This window comes from Dermacentor albipictus, chromosome 3, assembly GCF_038994185.2.
Source record: "Dermacentor albipictus isolate Rhodes 1998 colony chromosome 3, USDA_Dalb.pri_finalv2, whole genome shotgun sequence".
In the NCBI taxonomy this organism is placed as follows: Eukaryota; Metazoa; Arthropoda; class Arachnida; order Ixodida; family Ixodidae; genus Dermacentor; species Dermacentor albipictus.
Genome location: NC_091823.1, coordinates 51,290,006 through 51,313,221, shown reverse-complemented (window position 1 = coordinate 51,313,221; position 23,216 = coordinate 51,290,006). Strand labels below are relative to the sequence as shown.

The 23,216-nt window shown below is 44.8% G+C and overlaps 1 protein-coding gene and 1 long non-coding RNA gene across 2 annotated transcripts; one reads left to right on the top strand and one right to left on the bottom strand.

Moving 5' to 3' along the window:
- Window positions 1-1,138: 1,138 nt before the first annotated feature.
- Window positions 1,139-16,492, top strand: Vps36 (vacuolar protein sorting 36). The gene is made up of 13 exons (XM_070535425.1): window positions 1,139-1,361; window positions 1,488-1,550; window positions 1,615-1,685; window positions 1,743-1,857; window positions 1,913-1,981; window positions 2,075-2,191; window positions 3,693-3,770; window positions 5,058-5,192; window positions 5,706-5,771; window positions 6,447-6,511; window positions 7,924-8,008; window positions 8,927-9,003; window positions 16,317-16,492. The coding sequence occupies exons 1-13, from the start codon at window positions 1,266-1,268 to the stop codon at window positions 16,411-16,413; spliced, it is 1,134 nt and encodes a 377-aa protein (XP_070391526.1). The 5' UTR covers window positions 1,139-1,265; the 3' UTR covers window positions 16,414-16,492.
- A 13-nt stretch (window positions 16,493-16,505) lies between these two features.
- LOC139057370 (uncharacterized) lies at window positions 16,506-21,772 on the bottom strand. The gene is made up of 3 exons (XR_011512725.1): window positions 21,657-21,772; window positions 16,690-16,782; window positions 16,506-16,562 (listed from the first exon to the last, which is right to left on the bottom strand). It is a non-coding gene; the product is annotated as an uncharacterized lncRNA (long non-coding RNA).
- Window positions 21,773-23,216: the final 1,444 nt, after the last annotated feature.

Here is a 23,216-nt window from a genome sequence, read left to right as displayed (position 1 = left end):
TATAAACAACAGCAACAAAACTTTGAAAAAGCAAGAAAATAAATTTAGTTTATGATAAAATATAACTACATTTAAAACAATTGTAAGTAATAGAACATGTGCTAAAACTGTCAGTAGTCAGAATTCCTAGCAATGTAACCAGCTTGTTGCTTCTATAAATTTATGGCGTGCATTGCAAATTGCCCTGTGGCTGCGGCCAAACAGCGCAGCTCCAAATTATAATAAATTTGGAATAGACATCGCGAATGCAAGCTGACAGAGAGGGAGTTGAAGGAAAATTTTGTACAAAGAGGTAAAATAGTGGCGCTAAAGAAGGAAATGATCTGGTTTCTTCAATACAGTAGAATTAAGTGATGGGACTCTGCATTAGAAGCTTGTCAACTCAACCCACAAATTGATGTGAGAGGCCAATAGGCCATTGATGTGTGTGCCATGGGTAACATAAATAATGAAAATCTACGATTATTAATGGAGAGGTGGACAATTAGGTGTACTTTGTATAGGTGTTCTGTGCTTTAACTGCTTGAAACGGGCGAAGTGCAGCGCTTCGTTAAAAAGGCGTTTTACAGTAGGTATTGCCAAAGCTATATCATTACATGGCTTGTCTTATCAATAAAGTAATTGGTTGCATGTAACTGGTTACTGAAGAAACGTAAATAAATTACGGTGAATGAACTGCACGCACTCTCCCGGTATTACTTCGTAGCGCTGGACATAGGTGGCACGAACGACGCTGCGCACGCCCTTGCACTTTCTCCATACATTTCTACATGCGTACACCGCAAACCAAGCGCATGCTTAATGGGTTGCCTTCTCTCCATCTCTCAGCAGGATCAACGGTTTCCGACGTTTCTGACCTTCTCATCAAGCTTCTCATAATGAAGCTTCTCATCAGCGAGGCCATAATGTGCGCATTGCTAAACTAGAATGGTTGGTGGGTATCTCGGAGTCAAGCCTCCTTGCACATCAACATCTCTGGTCGACAAATACTAATTGTTATTTGTTAAATTCGCTTGTAGTCTGCTAAGAATTTTAGGATGACTCAAGCAAACATAAGCGCAACATTTGCCTCTTACTTTATAACTTTCTGGTTGAGGCCTTCGGTTGAGTCGGGGTGGCGTTGAGATCGCTTTGTTGTGATTGTCTCTGGTTGTCTTGGGTACAGTGGGTGTGCCGTGCAGCCAGTGGTGCAGCGATCAAATGTGCATAGATTTATTCTTACATTACACATTGATGGATGTGACAGTTCCTGTTTGAAGGCAGTGATGAATAGGTTTGTGTGGTCCAGTGAGAATCTACAAAGTGGCGAAGTGATCCTTCGGCAACAGCCGGGTGTAGCACTGTACGACGGTGAGAGAAAGGTGATGTGCACCAAGCGAGATGAAACTCGCCCTTTTCCAGCTGTGTCGTGAATATTTCTTGAATAAAAAAAAATTATGCCGCGAGTTGCCATTGATGGGGCTGGCGTTAACGTGTAATTGTTGCAGACACCTTTCGTTGGTGGCGAGTTGGTGCTGACTTCGCATCAAATCTACTGGACAGGACCTGAGGTAGCTGTCGCCGTGATCATCTTAGCAGGGTCGCTTTACTTTCATTTGTTCTTTTTTTATGCAGAAACAGCGGATAAGCTTGCACCTGAGCCTCATCGTACTTATCGAAGAACAGAGTGGGAGCTGGAGTAAAAGGTACGGCTGCTGTGGAAACCCTGTTTGTCGTGTAACCAATGTCCTGCCGCACCACAGCGCCAAGGTAGTGGCCCACGTCTCGCCACCGACTGACGAGAAACATGCTGGCGTCGTGCAGGGCAGTCCATTCGACTATGTGCGGTTCTCCTTTCGGAGTGGAGGCTCATCAGAGGTAAGGCGCACAATAGCGCGTAGTATGTGAGTTACGCTTAAATTCGTGACATCAGTTTTACCAGGAAATGCAAGCAGCGCTCCAAAGAAAAGATTGGCTGAAGATGCCGACAGTGGATTCACGAGTGAGTGAGCACAGATATATCACGATTTCTGGGCGTGACAGTGACCCAGGTGTGGACAAGAGCACCTTGGACCATTGTAACTTACTTTGACAGGGCAAAAAGATTCGCACTGGCATTGTTGGCATTGAACGTCAGATCCAGGCCAAGCATGATGAAGCAGACAAGAATATATCTGCAGCCTTCGAAGACCTTAGCAAGTTGATGGAAATGGCAAGTGTCTTTATCATTGTTTGCTTTCGTAATACTGTCATGGCTGTACTCGCAGATGTGTATTCACAAATGTGTGTAGTCATGAACTATGATGGAGTGATGTGATGAAAACATAACACTGCAGGCAAGAAAACACTAATGGTACACATGTTACTGATTATGTGACATTTATTCATAAAGACACTGAACGAAATTGATTACAAAGACAGAAATTCATGCCAACTCTCTCTCACCGAAGAAAACGCACTTAAACTGAGGAGAAATAAAAGCTGCAAGCTGCAGTTTCAGTATATCCTATTTCACAGCTGTTATAGCTAAAAGTGTTTTCAACAAGGCATCGAAGCTCTGTGGTAAATTGTGAATGGGAAACTTCTGTTTGTACAGCCTTTGTTGCATGTAGAAACCAGCAGGTTATTTCGTATGTCAAATCCATTCAACATTTTATAATTTCCTGGGATGCCCTCATTATTACTTGTGCAAACAAAGACTACAGCTTGATGTGATGAAATCTTTTAGTTTTGAGAGGTTTATAAAAAGAAGCAAGAAAGTTGGAATTGTTTGGGTACGGCATGCCTCAAGGCACAGCAGTACTGTTCTGTTTATATTGCCCGGCTTTGACCTAAAAATTAGGGCTTACAACTTATAATTTCATTTTGTTACATGTGCTTGACAAACAAATTTCGGAACTGGGCCTTAACTTGAATATTTCATGATCTGCTTGTTTTCTGAAATTCATAACACTTGGACTAAGTAAAAAATGTTGATTGTTGTGTGATGCTTCATTTCAATTAATTATAATGGTCATCTTAGTTGTGTCTGCAGTTCATTTCAGCCTAAAGGGTAAAGGGACACTAAAGGATAAAGTTGAGCTAGATCAATAGAATATTTGTCTGGAAGTCTATCACCATTTTTTGTTGGCCAGTCGTGTCTTGCTTCATTGCAAATAATATAATGGTCAACTTAATTGTATCCGCAGTTCGCTGCAGCTTAAAGGGACACTAAAGGATTAGGTTTAGCTAGACCGATAGACTGTCTAGAAGTCTATCAACACTTTCTGTGTGCTAATATACCACTAAGTTGTGTAGAAAGTTGCTGCCAAAGGTCCTGCTGCTGCTCCTGAGTTTGAAATGCCCACGCCAAAGGGACAAGTCGGCATAATTTTCATGTGATCTCCCTGTATGCCACTCTCTCTGAATCAGCCAGTGCTGACACCTCGTGAGAGGTAATAGTCTGCAACAGGTGGCATCACTCCGATTTTTCATTTCCATCATTTTCTCCCTCACAAAACCTTTGTTCTTGCTATGAATGACAATATCATTATTACAGAAACCTAATCTTTAAATTTAGCTCTGCTTATTATTTTCCTTTAGTGTCCCTTTAGGCTTTCACAAAAATCTGGTCGAATGCAGCATTTCTTATTTTTCTGGTTAATAGGGCATGAACTAATACGCACACATGTACAAGAGAGAACTGTCACTGTGTTCTTTGTGCTTTGTTTCAGGCGAAGGACATGGTGGCACTGTCCAAAAGTATCACACAGAAGTTAAAAGAGAAAGGAAGTAGTTTGACTGATGATGAAGTAAGTGTGAGCACTTTAGGCCAAAATGCCAGCCTTTCCAATAAAGATGTTGTTCATTCATTCTTTCAGCAGCAACCCCTACTCACCACTACAACCATATCTTCACGCATTTACATATTTGTTTGTGTCAAACAGTACTGTTCAGCAAGTCATAAAATCAGATATTTTTTTTTGCTGTACACATAATTTTTTAAAATTAACATGCATTGTCTACATGCATCTAATGTGTGTTGACGTGCGAAAAATGTGGTGACGGTTAGGCGTACAGGGAGAGCAAAGCTTTTATAACACTCTGAACAAGTTCAAACAAATATTCAAGACAAATGCTGATCTCCACAGAAAGTTTACATCAGCATGGTGCCGTTTATGCACTTCTGCTTGTTAGTATGCCCAACAAAGAATGCTCCATGCACTCGACATGTGTCTTCTGCTGACAGTTATCAGGAAAAGGCAGTCAATTTCAAGCACTTGTGTGTGCTTCAAGGCATGTCTGGTGGTCAGGTTTTTTTTCCTCTCAGTTGCAAAGCACCCGAATGGAAGCTTGCATTTTATGCTACCTGATGCATTGTATGTTGCCTTGTCACCCACACATTTTCTTGTGTTGATAAAATGAGTGAAAAAAGTCTGTAAATTACAGGACGGCATCGCAAAAGAAGGAACACAGGACACAGTGGTGTCCAATAGTTTAATGTTTAATATGAAGTGACTCTAAATAAATAAAGTAGAACCAACCTGGGCACAGAGCCAGTAAGACGCATCACATTAAATCAATAGGCAGCTGTATCTCACAGTCAAGTAAAGCGACTGACTGTTTAAAATACGTTACAGTGATTTTAGTTTGATTAAAGAAATGCTTGCAACCACACGCGGCACAACCTTTAGTTGTTGGACGGCACTGTTTCCCTCCTCTTGCGCTTCCGGTGTGTGTATTGATCTGGGCAGGGACAATATAACGACTCTGTTACAGTGCTACTTCTTTTCCCACTTTGCCAAGGGTCCAAGCAGTACTCGGACCATGTCTGTGCTGTGGTCAGCCGTTTGTGAGTGGTAGATCAAAAGAAAGAAAGAGGATCAAGCAAATAGAGACGTCACATTATACCAACCCTCATTTTAAGAATGCATTCATTCCATCTAGCACAGCCCTCATGCTGCTGTGTTTTTCATCACACTTCTTGGCCACATGTTCGTTTTGATGGCAATGCCAAGCTTCAGATTCCTGGCAATGGCAATGCCAAGCTTCAGATTGTGGCTGTCACCAACTCTTGCTACCTTCTTGTGTCTGCACAGACGATCATGTTCAAGTCTCATTTGCTGTCTCTTGGAATCAGCGATCCAGTCACAAAAAGTGCCTATGGATCTGGAATTAACTATTACCAAGAGCTTGCCAAGCAGCTCGCTGAAGTTCTGGAGGGACCTGTCCAGGTGTGTGTTTCAAAGGCCGTTCCTTGTGCAGTGATACTGATGATCAGATTTTTCAGGAGCAATTGATTGATAAATTCTATGTTCTCTGTGTTACTTTTAATTGCCCTGCTGTCATCTTGCTGCTGTTGATTTGTGTAGTGTGGGATTATCCTGCACAGGTTAGGAGCTCGTTATTTCTGAGCAGCCATTATGTTAACATTTTTGTTTGCAGTAGCTGTGACTGTCTGTCATTTTCATACTGGGAGAAAGTGCGCAAGACATACTTGTGATTGTTAAAGAGCACTGCTCTTTGATGTCGATTTTATGTGGCATCTGGCCTGTTGGCTACATTTCTAAAGCTTCTGCATAATTGGCATGAATTGTGTCTGAACGGCAGGTTTTTCTTGTGTCAGTTCGTATATTGGCTGGTAAGATGCACCGACATGGCATTGTGGTTACTGAACAAATTTAGGTTGTGTCATTGTCAGACTCAGTGCAAACAATATTGACTAACTTGATCATTCTTTTCAATAGGAAAGTGGAGGAATTCTTTCCCTAACGGATGTCTACTGTAGGATAAACAGAGCAAGGGGTCTTGAGGTGAGTTCTTTTGTGCCTGGTGTTTGGCAGCATGTAGGAAGCATTCTTTTAAACAAAAAATGACTTATTGTGAGAGCTCACTTTGGACTTGATTAAAGAAAAATTACACTGTGTGGTTTAATGTCTCGAAACTTCACTGTGGGTTATGAGGGGTGCTGTAGTAGAGGGTTCTGGATTCATTTTGACCACCTGGGGTTCTTTAACGTGCATGGTACATGTGTGTTTTTGCATTCCACCTTTGTTGAAATTTCACACACGAAACCACAGACGAGACCGAGACCAAAGACGAAACTACAGATGCAACTGCACAAGCAAAACTTCGCCATGGATTTTGAGGGGCGCTGTAGTGAAAGGCTTCGGATTCATTTTGACCACCTGAATTTCTTTAACTTGTACCCCAAAGATGATGCACATGCATTTTGCATTCCTTCTTCGTTGAAATCAGCTGCTGCAACTAGGAATAGTACCCCTGACTTTGTCTTGGCAGAAGAATGCCATGAGTACAAGGTTGTTGAGATGGTTCTTGGCCACGGTGGCCACATTCCCATTGATGAGCATTTTGGTACGGTACATTTGAGGGATAATATGCAGAATTATTTACGAGAACAGGCACCTATGGTACTGTACCCAGGATGTAGCGTTCTACTTGAATGTGATGTTTTACTTTCCATGCAGCTTTTATCACCAGAGGACCTTCTGAATGCATGCAAGGTAATGGAGTCGCTACAGCTACCGTTGAGGTAAACAGCACGTCATTTTGAAACTTAACAGCATGTAAAGTTTAATAGTGAAAAAAGATCTCTGAGCTGTTCAATCCGCGATACATTGTGCATTTGAGAGCCTTTTTGACGCACCGTCCCTGTTTCGCATGCCGTGTCAATTTCTGAGTGTACTTTGTATAGGCTCCTCTAATATCCATGCCCTCTTTTCCACTATTTCCTGCAGAAGGTTAGGGTGCAGCCGTTACATGGATAGAAACACAATTTTTATTGCATAAATATTAAGTGAAACTTGACCTGTCCGCGGTCATGAAATGAAGCTGCTACGTATACCCATGTGAAGTGAGATGACAAACACCAGGATATACAAAATTATTCAATGTAGACTGTATCTACAGCTCAATGCTGATAAGCTAGGCTTTCGATACCAGAAGACTGCTTTTTATACACCCACTTTTCTCTAAACATTGGGGTGTAGCTTCTATACAAGTAAAATTTGAAAGTATTTGGCAGAATGTTTCTCTTGAATTTGAGAATGTTGGTGTTACATTAGTGTGGCTGTTACACAAGCCTATGTGCTATTTATGCCAGCCTATACTGGTATATATAGCTATATGGGCCTGGCCTGAAACATTTTGACCAATCACTGAGAGCAGATGGTGGATCTGGAATAAAAACAGAGTGGAATAGTTTCACGTTATTGCAAGCCAGGTGACAAGATGGTACAAGCAAGGATATGCATGTCTGTCACATGAGCATGGCTACCAAGTCTGTTTGGTGTAGCTTGGTGTAATAAGGCCAATAAATCTGCTCTAAATTAGTACAGGCAGCTAGGTGATCTGCTGTCATAATTAATGCAATAATAAACTGATTTCATGATGACTTTCACTACCCCACCGCTTCTGCAAGTAATGCTAGCAGTTGTAACCCTTATCACATTGAAGGGCAATTATAGTTAAGAGCTTGTAGTTTTTACGTTTCAACCACTATCCCTCCCCCCCCTCCTTTTTTTTAGTTATACTGTGACCAGCTCATTTAACATTCAAGATTGATTGGCAGGAAGGGGAGGGCAAAAAGATTGTGCAATAGCAGTGTTGAGGAGTTGCACCCCTTAAGAAATCACCTGACAGAATGCACAGTGCTGCCTATCTCGGTGTTGTGCTCAAGGTTGTCTTGACCATAAGTGGAGCAGCAAAGCAGTAAGGATTACTGGCACTCGGTAGTCCTTGCATGAGTTGAGCATGCGCTTGGAACATTATCAGATTTGTATATCTGCAATGCTTCTTGTTATTTTCATTGAAGCCATTTTACTGTTGCTTTTGCCTTGTCAAGGAACTTGAGCTGGTTTTACACTGGCACAACTTGTATGAGATGATTGAAGTGTGAGAACTTTGTTTTCTGTAACATTTTGTATCTTACTTGTTTATACACAGGTTGCATGTGTTTGGAAGTGGAGTCACAGTGCTGAAACTGGCAACGCAAAATGACGAAAAAACTAGTGCAGAGGCACGACAGTTGGCAAGTGTTCATTCCTTCCAATGCTGTTGATTTTCTACGATAAAGTTCTATATCGGACCTGTCTATTTGAAAATGAAGTAGCTCTTAGTTTTGTAGGAAACTGTTAAAGTACCGGAAGAGTTTATGTAAAGAAAGCTATGAGGTAGGCCTCGTGTGTAAGGCTCTGGATAGCTACTCAACGCTGAGAGCAGGGAAGAAAAGAATAGGAGAAAAATTATGACAATGATGGAGACAGGGACAGTAACACAATGCATGTGCATGACGAGCAAACATCCGGTTAAAGGCTAAACCATTGTCAGATGTAACATTCAAAATGGTTCCGACTGCCTGAGAAGCATGTTTCTGGCTTGTTTATTACCTCAAAGTAACTGCTCCTGACAGTGGCTGATCGTGGTAATATCATATCATTGTAAGCTATTGGCAGTGCCCTTTCATATCATCTTGCAATGTCTGAAGTTTCTCCTAACTGTTGTTTGTAGTGTGCTACAGTGTGCTGGATGAGATGCCTTTGAGAACCTCTATATGTATTCTTATTTACTATTAATTCCTAATTATTTATCAATTGCCCACTTCTCTAGACATGTGGGAACTGTCAGAATGCATGTGAGGTAACTAAACTGTTAAGATGACGCACTAATAGTAAGCTTCTAAGGTTTTCTTAGCCCTTTCCTCAACAGCACACTTACTTCACAATTGATGAGAAAAAGAAAAAGAATAAATATTGGTTGGTTGGGTTGTTACTGCATCTTTGAGCTTACTGTATATATTTTCTGATTGTGAACCAGCCCTGGTATTCAAGCCCTTGGTTATGGTACTGATAGACCTTTATACCGTGTATTGTATTTTATGTGTTTCACAACTGCAACAGGCAAGAACTGTAGCAACTAAAGTCTCAGTAACTGTTTTGTTTTCTTCCAGATTGATGAGCATGGTTCATTGTCAGCTGAACAACTCTCACCGCTCATTCACATTTCAGTCATATTGGCCAAAGAAAGGTGAGCACTACACTCTTGTTGCATCAATGTTGAAGCAGGGAACCATATGGAATGCTATTACAGTAGAACCTCGTTCCTACATTAAAAAAAAAAAAAGTGAGGAAAACGTACTAACTGAGCAAATGTACAATCCAAAGTAACTAAAATATTGACAGGATCAACTATTGGTGACATCTATATAATGCGAAGCGTCACGCGGATTGTTGCGGCACGAGACGCCAACGTGCGTGGATGTGGTGGTGCTCCGGCGGCCCAAGACGCATTTTGTTGTTTTCCTATTGCGTGGTATTTTAAGTGGGTGACACCTGATGCCGCCAAAGCGAAATGTGATGCCCAAGTCGCGCTGTTTGCTGCAGGGAATGGCGGTGCGTTTCGGTTATCGCCTGTTAAAAGCGTGCACTACGTTTCCGACGGCAGCACACGCTGTGAGACAGATAGGCGAAGATACTTATTGTAATAGGATTGGCAGTGATAGCTGTGAGTGCCACGTGTGACGATCCCAGAGAAGATTTGTCGGTACCGGAATTCGAAACTGAGCGCGCGCCAGTGTTGATACGGGCGGGTGAGTATTATGGTGAAACTGCCGCGGCGGGCAGCTATATACTATTCCTGATCGCGCGCACCTATGCGTTTTCTTGTTTACATAGGATCTAGCGGCCGGCAAACATATAATACGATCGAAGTTTGGTGACATACTGAATGTTAGTGCTGAAAAACCGCGTGTTCCGGGAACATAAGAACTGGTAAAAAATGAGCGCAACTCTATTGGGTCACTTTTTGGTCTCAATTACGAACGTTTGTGCTGGAAAAATGTACATAGCAGGAACGTATCAACGAGGTTCTACTGTATATCGTTCAATGCTGCTTTAATGATGCTGAGAAAGTAGCCATAGAGGCTTCTCAACTCCTTGTGTGTTGTCTCAATAGTTTCCTTTAGTACGAAACCTTTGTCCTCCAGGCTTCAGTTACTCCATAAAATATTTTTCGATTTTTTGAGAACATTGTTGTGCTCCACACAAGCATTCATTTATGATGCAACAAGGCAAAGAATGGTCTGCGTGAGCAGGCGTTTGGTGTGTTGCGAGAGCACGTACCCAAGTACACGAGGATTGGACCGTCCCGCGTCTAACAGTTTGTGGCTTAGCCGTGTCCAGGGAAGAAGCGATCCTGGGGGTTGAGCCATTGCTGAGTGCTTGGATCTTTATGGCCCCTCGGTGGAGGCAACGCACCCCTTTGACCTCGGTTTTATGTAAACAGCACCCCCGGACTGACCCATCCGGGGGAAATTGGTAGTTGCCTTTTCCTGTCCTCCTCTCCAATCCTCGTCTCCAATCCTAGTTTTTCTCTCTCTCTTTGAATCTTTTGTGTCCTCTCTTTATTTCCTTTTACTTCTAATTTCCTAGGCAGCAAGGGTTAACCTTCTCTGGTTAGCCAACCTTGGGTACACCATATTTGGTTATAGTAGTGCCGTACAGCTGGTGAATGTAGGACTTAGCCTTTCACGTTCCTGCAGCGTCCCCTCGTTGGGCTTCGCGGTGGGTGGCTGGCGCCGCTGCCGAATTTATTATGTATATCCATGGCAACTTACTTCTGCCCACTTCCTGATCGCCCTCAGGAACGAGGGTGCACCGAAGAGGTCTTTCAATTTTTCGGCAACCGAACACAGAACTTCCCCCGTTTCTCGTAATCCACTCTGATAAGCCTGGAAAGACGGTGAGAATGATTTCACCCTTCATCGTCTCAAAATCTCTGACTGAAGTTTTTGGTCCTGGTTACAAAGCATAGAAAATGGCAAGCTATGATCTGCTTCTGAAGCTGCGTAATGAGAAACAACATGAAAAACTGCCCTATCTTGTGTCCTTTGAGGATGTTCCAGTAACAGTGACCCCAAGCTGTACCATGAATACCACCCGCGGTATTGTCTCCGATGCTGATCTGATAGAGTTGTCTGAAGCTGAACTTCTGGAGGATTGGAATGATCAGAATGTGATCAATGTTAATGGAATTAAAATGAGGCTTGATGGAAAAGAAATCGATACCAAACACCTAATACTTACATTTGGCTCAAGCATCCTGCCCGACTCTATTGAAGCAGGATATGTGAAGATCTGGGTCAGGCCGTATGTCCCAAATCCCATGCAACGCTGTAAGTGCCAGCGATTTGGCCAAGTTCACAGAGCTGCCAAGGCTGTCAGACTTGTGTGAAATGCGGCACAAATGAATGCCTCTCGAAATCATGTGAAAACTCCCTCAACTGTGCGAACTGCAATGGGGAGCGCACTGTGTACTCATGGTCGTGCCTATCCTGTAAAAAAAGAAAAAGAAATTGCGACAGTAAAAGTGAAAGAAAATATAGTACTCAAGGAGGTGTGCAAGTGGGTGTCCCACCTGCCCAAAGTCAGTTTTGCTGATGTGGCGCATCAGGGGTCAGTGCCACAATGGCGCCCGGCAATGGTCTGGCCCACACAGTGTGAGCCGGCAGTGAAGCCATCCGCCCCCTCGGTGGCTGCAGCTACTGCTGCTTGTCCCGGAAGAAGTGGCCATCGGCCTCAGGGGCCGGTGGCCACAAGGGTCTCGTCCCCTGAAACGAGGCCTTCATGGTAAATACAGTGCGCTCAAGAGTGGGTGTTCAGCGCCCCGCAAGAGGTGGTGGTCACGACTCCCCGCCAAATGACGCAGTTAGCGCCTAAAGAGCGGCGAGAGTCTTTTGACTGCTCCAAAAAAGAGTAACCTCTGATCACAGGGCTGGTAAAGGCCTCTATAAACTAACTTTCTCTTCTTAAACACGCACTACAAAACTCTTTTTGTTATTGGTACTCAATAATTCATTGGAACGTCAGAGATCTCCTCCATAATCTCGACGACGTTAAGCAAATCCTCTGTAAACTTAGTCTCAGGGTGCTGTGTGTTCAAGAAATGCACTTCAAATACACACAAACCAATTTTCTTCCACAATATACCATTTTTTGTAAAGACTGTGATAATGCAGCTGCGTCATCTGGTGGCATGGCTATTGTAGTCGATAGATGTGTAGCCTGTCGTGAATAAAAAGCTCCGTACGCCCCTAGAGGCAGTTGCTGTTCAAGCGATCTTGTTTAACAGGCTAGTTACTATCAGCTCTATGTACATCCCTCCCGCCTATCAACTTCATAAAACCAAATTTCAAAATTACATTGATGAATTCCCTGAGCCATGTATTGTTGTTGGAGATCTAAACGCACATAACACTTTGTAGGGAGACTCCCGTTGCGATGAAACAGGGTGGTTAATTGAAAACTTTCTCTATTCATCTGGTGCATGCTTGCTCAATAAGAAGGTGCAGATGTACTATAGTGTTGCACACAACACCTACTCCTCAGTTGACTCAAGCATAGTATCCAGCACTCTCCTGCTGTGCCTCGAGTGGAATGTTATTAAGAACTGTTTCGGAAGTGACCACTTCCCGATAGTTCTAAATCTTGCAACACAGGACGAATGCTCTCCACATCCTCCTCGATGGAAGGTTGACTTGGTGAACTGGGAATTATTCCGAGAACATACACGTTTAGACAGGGAGGGCATTGCTGGTCTTAATATGGACAATGCCATGGCTTACATGACAGATCTTATAATAGACGCTGCCATAAAATGCATTCAACAAACAAATGGACTGTCTAACAAATGCCGCACCCCGTGGTCGAATGACAAGTGTGAAAAGGCAAGGAAAAAGCAAAAGAAAGCTTGGGGTCTGCTACGTGACTGCCCAACTGCTGAAAACCTCATTAATTTTAAACAAGAAAAGTCGCAGGGCGGAAGAACACGTCGGTGAGCTAAGAGGGTTAGTTGGGAGAAGTATATATCCAGTATTAATTCATACACTGATGAGAGAAAGGTCTGGAACTGGGTAAACAAATTAAAACGCCAGCAGTCTCATCCTCTACTCGTAGTAAATACCGAAGGAGATGGCCTGAAAAATCTGGCAGATTTTCTAGGTGAGCACTTTGAACAAATCTCGAGTGCCTCACACTACACGCACACTTTCCTGTGGCTCAGAAAAAACACAGAGTGACAGCACCTTGAACGCAAATGTGGAAGAAATGAAGTGTACAATCGCCCGTTCAGATTAGCTGAACTTCAGGCATCTGTCAATAGTTGTGAAGACTTGACACCAGGTAGTGATAGCAGAATTTATGAAATGATCAAACACATACACTCAGAAATTCTAAAAATACTTTACCTCTTTTGAATGCTGTGGGCAGCTGGATACATTCCATCTGCTTGGAAAGAAGCTATTGTTATACCCACACTTAAAGGAGCCCTTACCAGGCCCTATAGCAAATTTTGGTTATACACTGGAAGCTGTTACGTGTCCTCTAGGGAGTGTTCTGCCACAAAAATTTTTCAAGTCGGCTCATTAATAGCCAAGATAGAAATATTTCACTGCTGCGAACCCATGATTTCAGCCGGCGGGCTCCACTGCATAGCGGGACTTTCTCTCCACTCGCCTCGTCTAGCTTTCACAAGTGAAATTCCTTCCCTGCATTATCCCTTTCAGGCGCCACTTGCAATTATGCATAGAAAAAAATCTTTTTATATATAAACATTGTTTTTGGGACCTAAGAAACACAAAACCATCGAATTCTTGAAAGTTATCATGAAACTTTAGTATTTGCAACATCGTACACAATTGTGTACACAGCGCCTCGGTGGTCACAAAATTCACTTATGGAATGCGAGGAAGCAATTTCTCTCTTTCGTCAGACACAGTGGCACGGCGCATTTCATGCAGAATATCAGGGCGCCTCGTGTGCACTTCTCGAGCTTGCACCTAATTCGCACCTTCTGGTCACGGGATTCGGGCCAATGGTCAAAGGAGTCGTGCGCATCGGTGCAAGGAAGCGATATTCTTGCTTTTTTGCCCTATCTTTGGTTGTGGTGCTTGGATCTCTGCAAGAGAAGGCCTTCCACGCTTTTTCTTGGGTAGTACCGACTTAATTAATGCTTCGGCAGCTTGCAAGCGAAAATTCATCAAATATAGGAGTTTAGCTCTAGGCAGCATTTGATTGTCGTGGTGGTAGTCCAGCAAAGAATTGCAGGTACCCAGGTTCACAAAAGGGAAAAGAACTCTCAGTGTCCACTTCTTCAGCTTGCGTTCCCCCTGCAGCAGCATCTTCCTCTTCTGTGAGGTTGGTGAATGCAGCTGCAACGCAGGTGTCGGTCGCTTCACACGTGGCTTCTTCTTCGTCACTTTCCCCGACGTCTGAAACATCTATCAGCAATGAGCTCCAAAAGCCTTTCAGCGGTCTTTTGGGTTTTCTTATGCTTGTTTACACTGTAGAAAGAAGAATGACGAATCGCCAAAAAACCTGGAAAGAAAATCAAAGCAACTCTCAGCGTTCTTCATTTCTGCAGTGACCACGGCGCTTTGTACACAATCGTGTACACATGCGCGTGCGAGCGTTAGCGTTCGGTCATCTCCTCAGAATGGATGAAATTATCACTCCTCGGTACTTCATATGATGCACAAGCGCGTCAAATTTTTTTCGCTTGCCACAATAAAAAAAAGTGGCTCTAAAAAGGTAAGAACTTGACTCACCGCTCTTTGCTGCTCCAGCGTCCGCCATTTCTTGTTTTAATATGAACATCTTCACCGAAATGGGACAGATGGCGCCCAAAATGCACATGGTTGTCAGTTTAAAGTTTGGGAATGCGCTAAAGCCAACCTAATGGAAAATTGCGCGCCCTAAACGTGAAAAAAACACCAGAAATACAATGTACACAATTGTGTACAAGGCGCCTTAAAGGGTTATCCCATGCCGGACCTCGAGGATCGCGTGACACATATGTCACGGGCCCCGCCTTTGCTTTTTTCTGTTCTGCTCGCTTATTTTTTTACGGCGATACGCACTTCCGCTGGCAGCGGTGCGCATGAGCTCTTATCGTTTCGCACCACACACGATTTTGCGTGCTGTGCACAAGGACACATGACTAGCGATGTAATTCAGTGCTACACGAATACTGAGGCAGAACAAGCGGATCGCAGAGCATGATCACATGCTGGAACACAGTAGAAAATGGCATATTTTTGGTACCTGCGCACGTGAGTGCACGACCATAGGAACAAGCACACGAAGCGGTAGTACAACTCTTTTGCTTCAATGCAAAGTAAAGCAGAAAACATGCAGACATTCCGTTTGTGTGTTTTATCATTTCTCTAAACTTCAGTTCGTCAATTCAAGCAACAGATCACACAACAGATGGTACCTTGAATAACTCTCGAAGTCCTGTGTCATCACGAGCGACGTCACACTGTGGACTTGAGTACATGTACGTAACGTGCATGTACCATGCAAGCTCACTGGGAGGACTGTGTATCGTACCATGCACGTTGCATGGTACGATACACAGCCCTCCCAGTGAGCTTAAGAAAACAAAAAAAAACACGCACCAGGACACCTGTGGTCAAAAGTAGGTGGAAAAGCGTATTTGTGAAAGAAAAAAAAAATTTTCTTGGCCTCTCAGACCGACAACCTGAAATTTATAACGTTAGTGCAACGTTTGCAATACCAAGTCTGAACTGCAGTCTTCAGTTTCAAGTTGCATGTTAAGGCATCGAGGAAATACCTCTCCTTTATTTTTTTGCAGAGCCCCTTGTCTGCATACTTTTGATCCTGGATGTACTGGTAAAATAAATTTATGCAAGCTGTTCAGTCATTCTCTTTGTTGCCTCTGATGAGTCCCTCTTCACCTGCTGCGAGTGGCAGAAGTTAACACAGAAATCAAGTCTCAATGCCACCCTCGCCCTGCTGTTGCATTGTGCAGTGTTTGGCCTATGGTTGTCTTCTGTAGCTTTTGGACTTGCTGAGGGTGTACAATGCTATGAGGGAAAAAGAAATTTGTTGAAGCCTTAGCCACTTTTTTAGTGTGTAAATGTTTGAAAAACGAAATTGCTCTGTAGTTCTGCAATTTGAAATCCGTAATAACAGACCCATTTACAAATTCTGGTGAAACCAATTTGCTGTCATGAACTAACTTTAGGGTACATTGCACATTTAACTACTAGACACATTGGGCACCAACAGCCGTGCTCAGTGACGCCATATTTTTCATGTCCTCATTGCATATTTATTTTTCACATCAATAATGACTGCAATTTTTTGCCACATCTGTTTGAGTTTCTTATTAATTGCACTTCCTGTTAGCCTTCGTATGTGTTTCAATATGTGTTTTTATTGGACATGAACAACATTCAGAGTGTACTATAAATTCATGAATAAGCAGCAAAACAAGTGACTAAATGAATGCATCTGTGTTTTATTGATTTCTGTGTCCAGGTTGATTTGTGCTGAGCAGAGGGGCTTGGTATGCCGGGATGACTCTGTTGAAGGCCTCAGGTTTTACCCAAACTTGTTCCTGGAGAAGGTGGATTAAGTGGTTGCCTGTTCTTTGTGTACTTGGGTGAATGTAAAGATGTGTGCAAAGCCGATAAAGTATTTCTGTTGACAGTGCAGTTCCCCTTTGCATTTTTTATTGGTATTGCTGAGCCTTGACTAGGGTCATTTCTTTAGCTGGCTTGAAGGCTGAAATAAAGTAACACGTACAGCTTGTATACGTGGAAGAGTACATCAACGAACTAAACAGGCATAGTTCTCTTATGACATTCTTTAAACACTGGCGTCATGTTCCGCACATTGTCCCAGGCCTCACCACTGAAGCCCTGTCAAACAGCTGGCGCTGCTCGTCATCCTTGGGTGGGCCAGAGTAAATGAAGAGTGCCTTCATTAGGGCAGCTAGACGTCCCTAGACAACAGGGGAAAGCAACAATGCACAATTTAAATTTCTCAGATACTTCCCTGGACCCATAGAAAGCTGGCGAAATGCCGTATTCGCGCGAATGTGGCGTAAGACGTTATTCACCCCCGCTGACTAATCAGCTCTTCAAAACATCTCGTGTTATATTCGGACCTGATCCGAATACAACGCATTCCCTCTCCCCCCCCCCCCCCGCGCGCTACACTATAGAACCTCGTTAATGCGTTCCCGTTACTTACATTTTCCTCGCGCCAACATTCGCAATCGATAACAAAGAATGACCCAATAGAGTTACGCTCATTTCTTACCGGTTCATACGTTCCCGGAAAACACTATTTTTCGGCACCAACGTTCAGTACGTCGCCAAACTGCGATCGTATGAAACGTTTTCCAGCCGCTAGATTCCACGTAAGCAATTAATGAGGTTTTACTTATTGAGGGTGTTTCACGCAACTTGAACCGTAGGCATATCTACCAGGTGGGCAGGGGAGGCAAGTGCCCCCCTTCCCTTGCCCACCCGGTAGATTCTACTGTGGTTGAAGTTACATGAAACACCCTGTATATTCTACTCTTCATTAGGCGGTGAGCTCTACCACTAGATGACTAAGTAATGCGGGGAAGCCAGATTCATGATTTAGGCAGCAAGTCCGACCCGCCTAGAACGACCGCAGATATATGACAAAGACGTACACCGACCAAGTAAAACTTATTAAAAGACAAGACATTCCGACTTCCCTACGGAAGCCTTGTTCACAAGTGTTCCGTAGGGAAGCCGGAACGTCTCGTGTTTTAATAGGTTTTACTTGGTCGGTGGCTTCCGTAGGGAAGTCGGAATGTCTTGTCTTTTAATAAGTTTTACTTGGTCGGTGTACGTCTTTCTTTGTCCTGTCTCAACCCAACCAGACGAGCTTCCGTCGAACTCTCGATTAGACCACAGGTATAGTAAGCGATAGGTTATAACGACCGCGCGACTGGCCGCTCGAGGCACTTTGCGTGTATTCGCGGGCTTCTTTCACACTCGGACAATTTTATGTGGTAGCTATTGGGCAACAGAAAGCTGTATCGGGAGTTTGTCATGTTACTCTACAATTCTATCATTTACACTTTTCATCTAACTATAATATTTAAGTAGTTGATTAATTAATTAAGACTAATTGTCTAATTAGGCGGAATGCAAAAAATAGAAGTAATGTGAGTATCTCCAAGCGACGGAAAACAACATTGCCTTGTTTCTGTTCAGCTACGTAGCATTTGCGTATTTTTAGGGTTTGGCTCAAGTGAAGCACCCCGTATACCGGTGTCGTACATTGGAGAAAATATGGCGCGCGTGCCCCACAGACACCTCTGCCTACGGTTAGGAAAGATGTCAGGCTTTCTGTTTCGCTAGACTTGCCTATATTCTGGACAAGCGTGTGTCCGGGCAATGTTAATTAATGAAACGGGACTGCTGTAGTAACCGCGATGCGCGACTTTTCGGCCAGCTTTCCCCTCACTCGCATTTCGCTTCGCTTGCTATCCACGCCGGTTCCCGCACAATCTCGTCGTAACCGCGTACGCTGATGGCGTTGTGCTAATGCAACCTCGTCGGCGCCTCGGCCCATGGCAAGCTACCGAAAAGTGCCAGCGTGCGCCACAAGAAGCCGTTAATCGGGCGCAACGATGTCGTAACCGGCCTTTCAGATCCAATCAGGGCGCGTGTAACGTGCCACTCCGCGTGTTAGCCCGGTCGCCACCCACTTGTGCAAGCCGCCACGTGCAGATGGCGCTGCGACCCGTTCTACATCGGACCGCCACTGGCCTTACACACCGGCTCGTTGCATACTCTAGCCATGCATCATTTATCCCCAGCGGCGGTGGATCGAGCACTCGAAACGTGGCCGGTGGCGCGAACGGGCAAATTTATGGTCCGCGCGCTTGTTTGTGCAAGCGTAGGGGAAAGTGCGGTCGACCGCTCATCGCCGGTCAGTGGTTCCGGCAGCAGTGTCGGACGCTGCCGTGAATCTTTAATCGACGGACCGGTTAACGGTCTCTTAACGCCTTCGTTCCGCGGCCAATTATACATGGCCGTCCGTGCCGCACGCCGCGCACCACGAAAGAAAGGTCGGGAGAGGGGGGTGCTATAAGGACCCCCACATGCACCGTTTCACGATTCACGACACATAGGGCTGGTCAGCGCCAAAGAGAACTTTGCTGCTACTTGCTGCGAGATTAACGAACCTGTTTCGCGGAGGGTAGCCTAACCGCGTACGTCGTATATATAGTTATCTGCACCGACTGGAGACATGGGTAGGTGGCAATGTAGTCGACTTGAGCGAGAATGCTCACTCTTGAAGCAAACGTTTCGCGAATTTCGGAAATTGGTTAGTAGGCACAGGTAAACCACGGGTTAACTGAAAACGAACCCTTAAAATTCGCAAGGATTTACTCGAGGGATATTTTGCTGATGCTGGAATTCTCATAAAGATCCCACATGCCCGCAGAAGTTTGCGTAAAGACCTTCGTAGACTCCGATAAAGTTCTTCACAGGCTAAAGTTTGCTTCACCTCGATGTGTCTTCTCGTCTGTCTGTGGCGATCGCTTGAAGAACAGCCCATAGACTTCTACATCACTGGTGTGGGTGAGCCCATTAACAGCTGGCGCTCTTAACTTTGATAGTGAAATAGCTTTGTCCTCATTGTGCCTCCTGCGCGCCGTACTGCTCAACTGTCACGTACGCACTCCCGTATCAAGTCAAGCGCAAAAGCGAGACCGAGCGCACGGACACTCTTATAAGAACGGCGTACAAAACGGCCTTACAGCTACCGTCAAGCACAAGCACAAAGAAATTGCTAGCGCTAGCGGTATACAACACTTTTGAGGAGTTAGCAATTGCCACGCTCATAGCGCAGAGGGAGCGCCTCAACAAGACGCAACAGGAAAGGTACCTTCTTCAACGGCTAGGGTACCCGCTGACACCCCAGTACAGCAAAGAAGAAACGCAACTCCTGCCTAACCACATTAGAGAGAACATTGTAGTAGACCCTATCCCCAGGAACATGCACCCCACCTACAATCAAGAGAGGAGAGCAGCGCGTGCTCGCATGTTGCACAAACGCTCTTTCAGAGACCCAGATACATACTACACGGACGCTATCCTGTATCCCTCGTCGCCACGCCGTGGGCTCAAATACACAATCGCCATCGTCAATCAGGGGAACCTGGTAGCCTCTGCCCGCATCCGCGCCACATGCAGCGCAGCAGCAGAAGCAGCAGCGATCGCTCTTGCACTTCGCGACGCCGTGAGCAAGTGAAGGTCCGCCCGCGTTCTTACGGATTCACAAGCGGCGTGTCGCTTATACATAAATGGAACACTCCCTATACAAGTCCTTCGAATCCTGGACCGCTCACTAGAATGGACCCACGGTATCGTCTGGTGCCCCGGGCACGAAGGCCTGCGGGGCAACGAAGAGGTGGACTGCGCAGCTCGAGGTCTCACTAGCCGGGCGGCAGACCACACCTTTCTTCAGCTCCCAACAGACCGACGAGCGACCCACGAGTTATTAACCACAAGTCAGCAAATACTACAGGACCAACGTCCCGAAAGAACACAATACGATCCCCCACACAAAGCTCTCAATAAACTTCAGGTAAGGGACTGGCGCCACCTGCAAAGGAACGCATACCCACACTTGTATACATCACGAGTATACATATATGTCCCGGACATGTCCCTGGTGTAGGCACCACACAGCGACACTCGCGCACATAACACACGAATGCACCGACCGTCCGGACGACGCAATTTCGCCACGAGGCACAGCACACACACTATTTATATCGATTGTCATCGGCATATAGGACACGCGCACACACACACACACACACACACACACACACACACACACACACACACACACACACACACACACACACACACACACACACACACACACACACACACACACACACACATATATATATATATATATATATATATATATATATATATATATATATATATATATATATATATATATTATATATAATGTGCTTCGGAAGGCTGACCGTGCCCCGGCCCCCTCCCCGCCTTCCTCCAGGGAAATGAAAATATTCCGCCTATGCTCCTGGGGTGAGAAGGGAGGGGGAGGGGAGGGCACAAAATACGAATACCGATACTGGGAAAATACCCCTTGAAGTGCGGCTTTGCCATGTTAGTAAGCATAGTGTGAGGAAGCCAACCAATTTCTGAAAATGTCCTGACATCATGCCTCGTTCGCTCAAGAGCATTTATGAGCCCGAGGTTCAGCTGTGCCACATCAAGAAGCATAGTGAAGTGAAGCCGATTTTAACGCAATAGCGTGAGAGGCCCCGTGTCGCAAAAAGATCTGATGTCCCGCGTCGGACGTCGCATCGGCAAATATAATTTCGAACCCAATTCCAAATCACGCATACCCAACCACTCTTCTACCACCAAAGTTGCTTATACCTTGTCTTTCATTCTTTACAATGTTAGTCCTCAGAATTTTGAGAACGGTAGCCTGCAAGCAAATGTAATGACGAAAAAAAAAACACCGACAGCGCCTATCTTTTATGCTAGCTCTTCTCAGACTGAAATATTAAAAGTGCGAAACAATAACAGGAGATCGACCCACGCAAGAGGCCGCGTTTCTACCAGAAAGCTTGCCTTCGTGCATAGCGTTCGCCGCCAGCGTTTCCCGGTAAACGTTACGGTTACATAAGCTGCAGTTGCCGGGAAGCATGAAAAGCAGTCAGGGGTCTTTGAATGCTGTCGCGTTCCACTCTTAAAGGCGAAGCCTAAAGGGACTGACAACCAATTTTCATGGTACCTATTCTTTTATTTTTTTATGCAATGGAAAACTTACCGGTAAGAGTGTCTAATCATGAAGTGGTAACGCGGGGAACACCGTGGAACATTTTTTATCAGAATTTTTCGATCTGAAGTGAGGATGTAGTCGTTCTATGGAAGCGTGTTGAAAATCGTGATAGGTGAGCGCGATAGCGATTATGCGCCGGCATTAGTGGGAGGCAGACGACGAGTGCGGCCGTAACTGTGATAAATCATTATTTTGTTTAGCAGGTAGATGTTCCTACGATTCACGTTTGCCGAAGTGGTAAAGTATTGTTGCGATACTAGCTACGTGTTTTCGTGGTTTCCTGTCCAACTGCTTTGGTATTTAACCGGTCCAAACAAAACCATTCGGATCGAGCACAAAACGGCGCCTTCACACGTGATACGTAGCTAAGCGTGTTGCCGTAGCCATGCGTGCGCTTTTGATTTACGAAGCATAGAATAAAGCGCAAGCGTCCAATAATATAGCAACTGCAATTTTAAGCAATAGATATGTTGTACCTAATAACAGCCGACTTACGTACAGTAATCTCATAGACTACATTCGAAGTACCAAGATTTCACCGCTAGGCCTCGCCACTTAATGGTTTTTGAAACTTTCTTTGCCAATTTAAAATTATAATTCCTACTTAAATCGCGAACTGCGTGCTGGATTCTATCACTATAAATCATGGTAATTTCATTTCCACCACTGCCTCACAGCACATTCTGGCCAGTTGTCAGTCCCTTTAAGCGTCCTCCAAATTATTTTTCTAAGGTTTCCGTTTGTTCGGTCGCGAACTTTTTAAAGTTCAGTTTGGCCGCTTTGATAGCGCGTTGAGAACAAGCCGACCATTCTTCTAAGATGTCCTTACATGTGTGACTCGCTCGTGAACATTTAAAAGAGAGAGATAGAAACAAAGAAGGTAAGAAAGTCAGCCAAACGCGCGTCCAATCGAGCTTTAAGTTTAGCTTTGCCACGTTATCTTGCACGATGAAGCGAAGCCGACCACTTTGCTGACGTTTCCTGTAACCGGTTCGCTCGCAAGTGACCGCTCGTAATGCGCCGTATAGAAAGCCTGCACTGCAGCTCTCTAGCCCACGGCGCACACCTGAACATAGGGCAGTGCTAGTGCAAGGAAAGTAGAACGGGAGAAAAGAGAACCGAGAAACATACAGGATATTTAGAAAAGGATCTGGCAGCTCCTCGCGTACCAACTTCTTGCTAAGCACACGTGCCCAGCTGGAGAACCAAATGCTAAACGACTCAAAGCGGCATCTTTCTGGGTAAGACGCCCGCATCGCTTGATGTATTAGGCGCACATCAGCGCCTGTAGGTCCGATCAAGCCAACGCAGCTGCATGTCGTTCGCGATTTATGCATCCTCCAGATTTATGCTTCGCGGCGCGCGTAGTGGCAACTTCGGCGACGGGAGCAAACTCGTCGCAATGGCGACGGCGGGCGACGGCGTCGACAAGGTGCTCGAACTGCTTTGACAGCGAGAACCGGTGTCGCGAGAAACGATGCGGAGCTCGCTTCTTCGCGCCAGTGCGGGGACGACCGACTGTCGCGCGGGTCTCAGAAAAAAGACCAC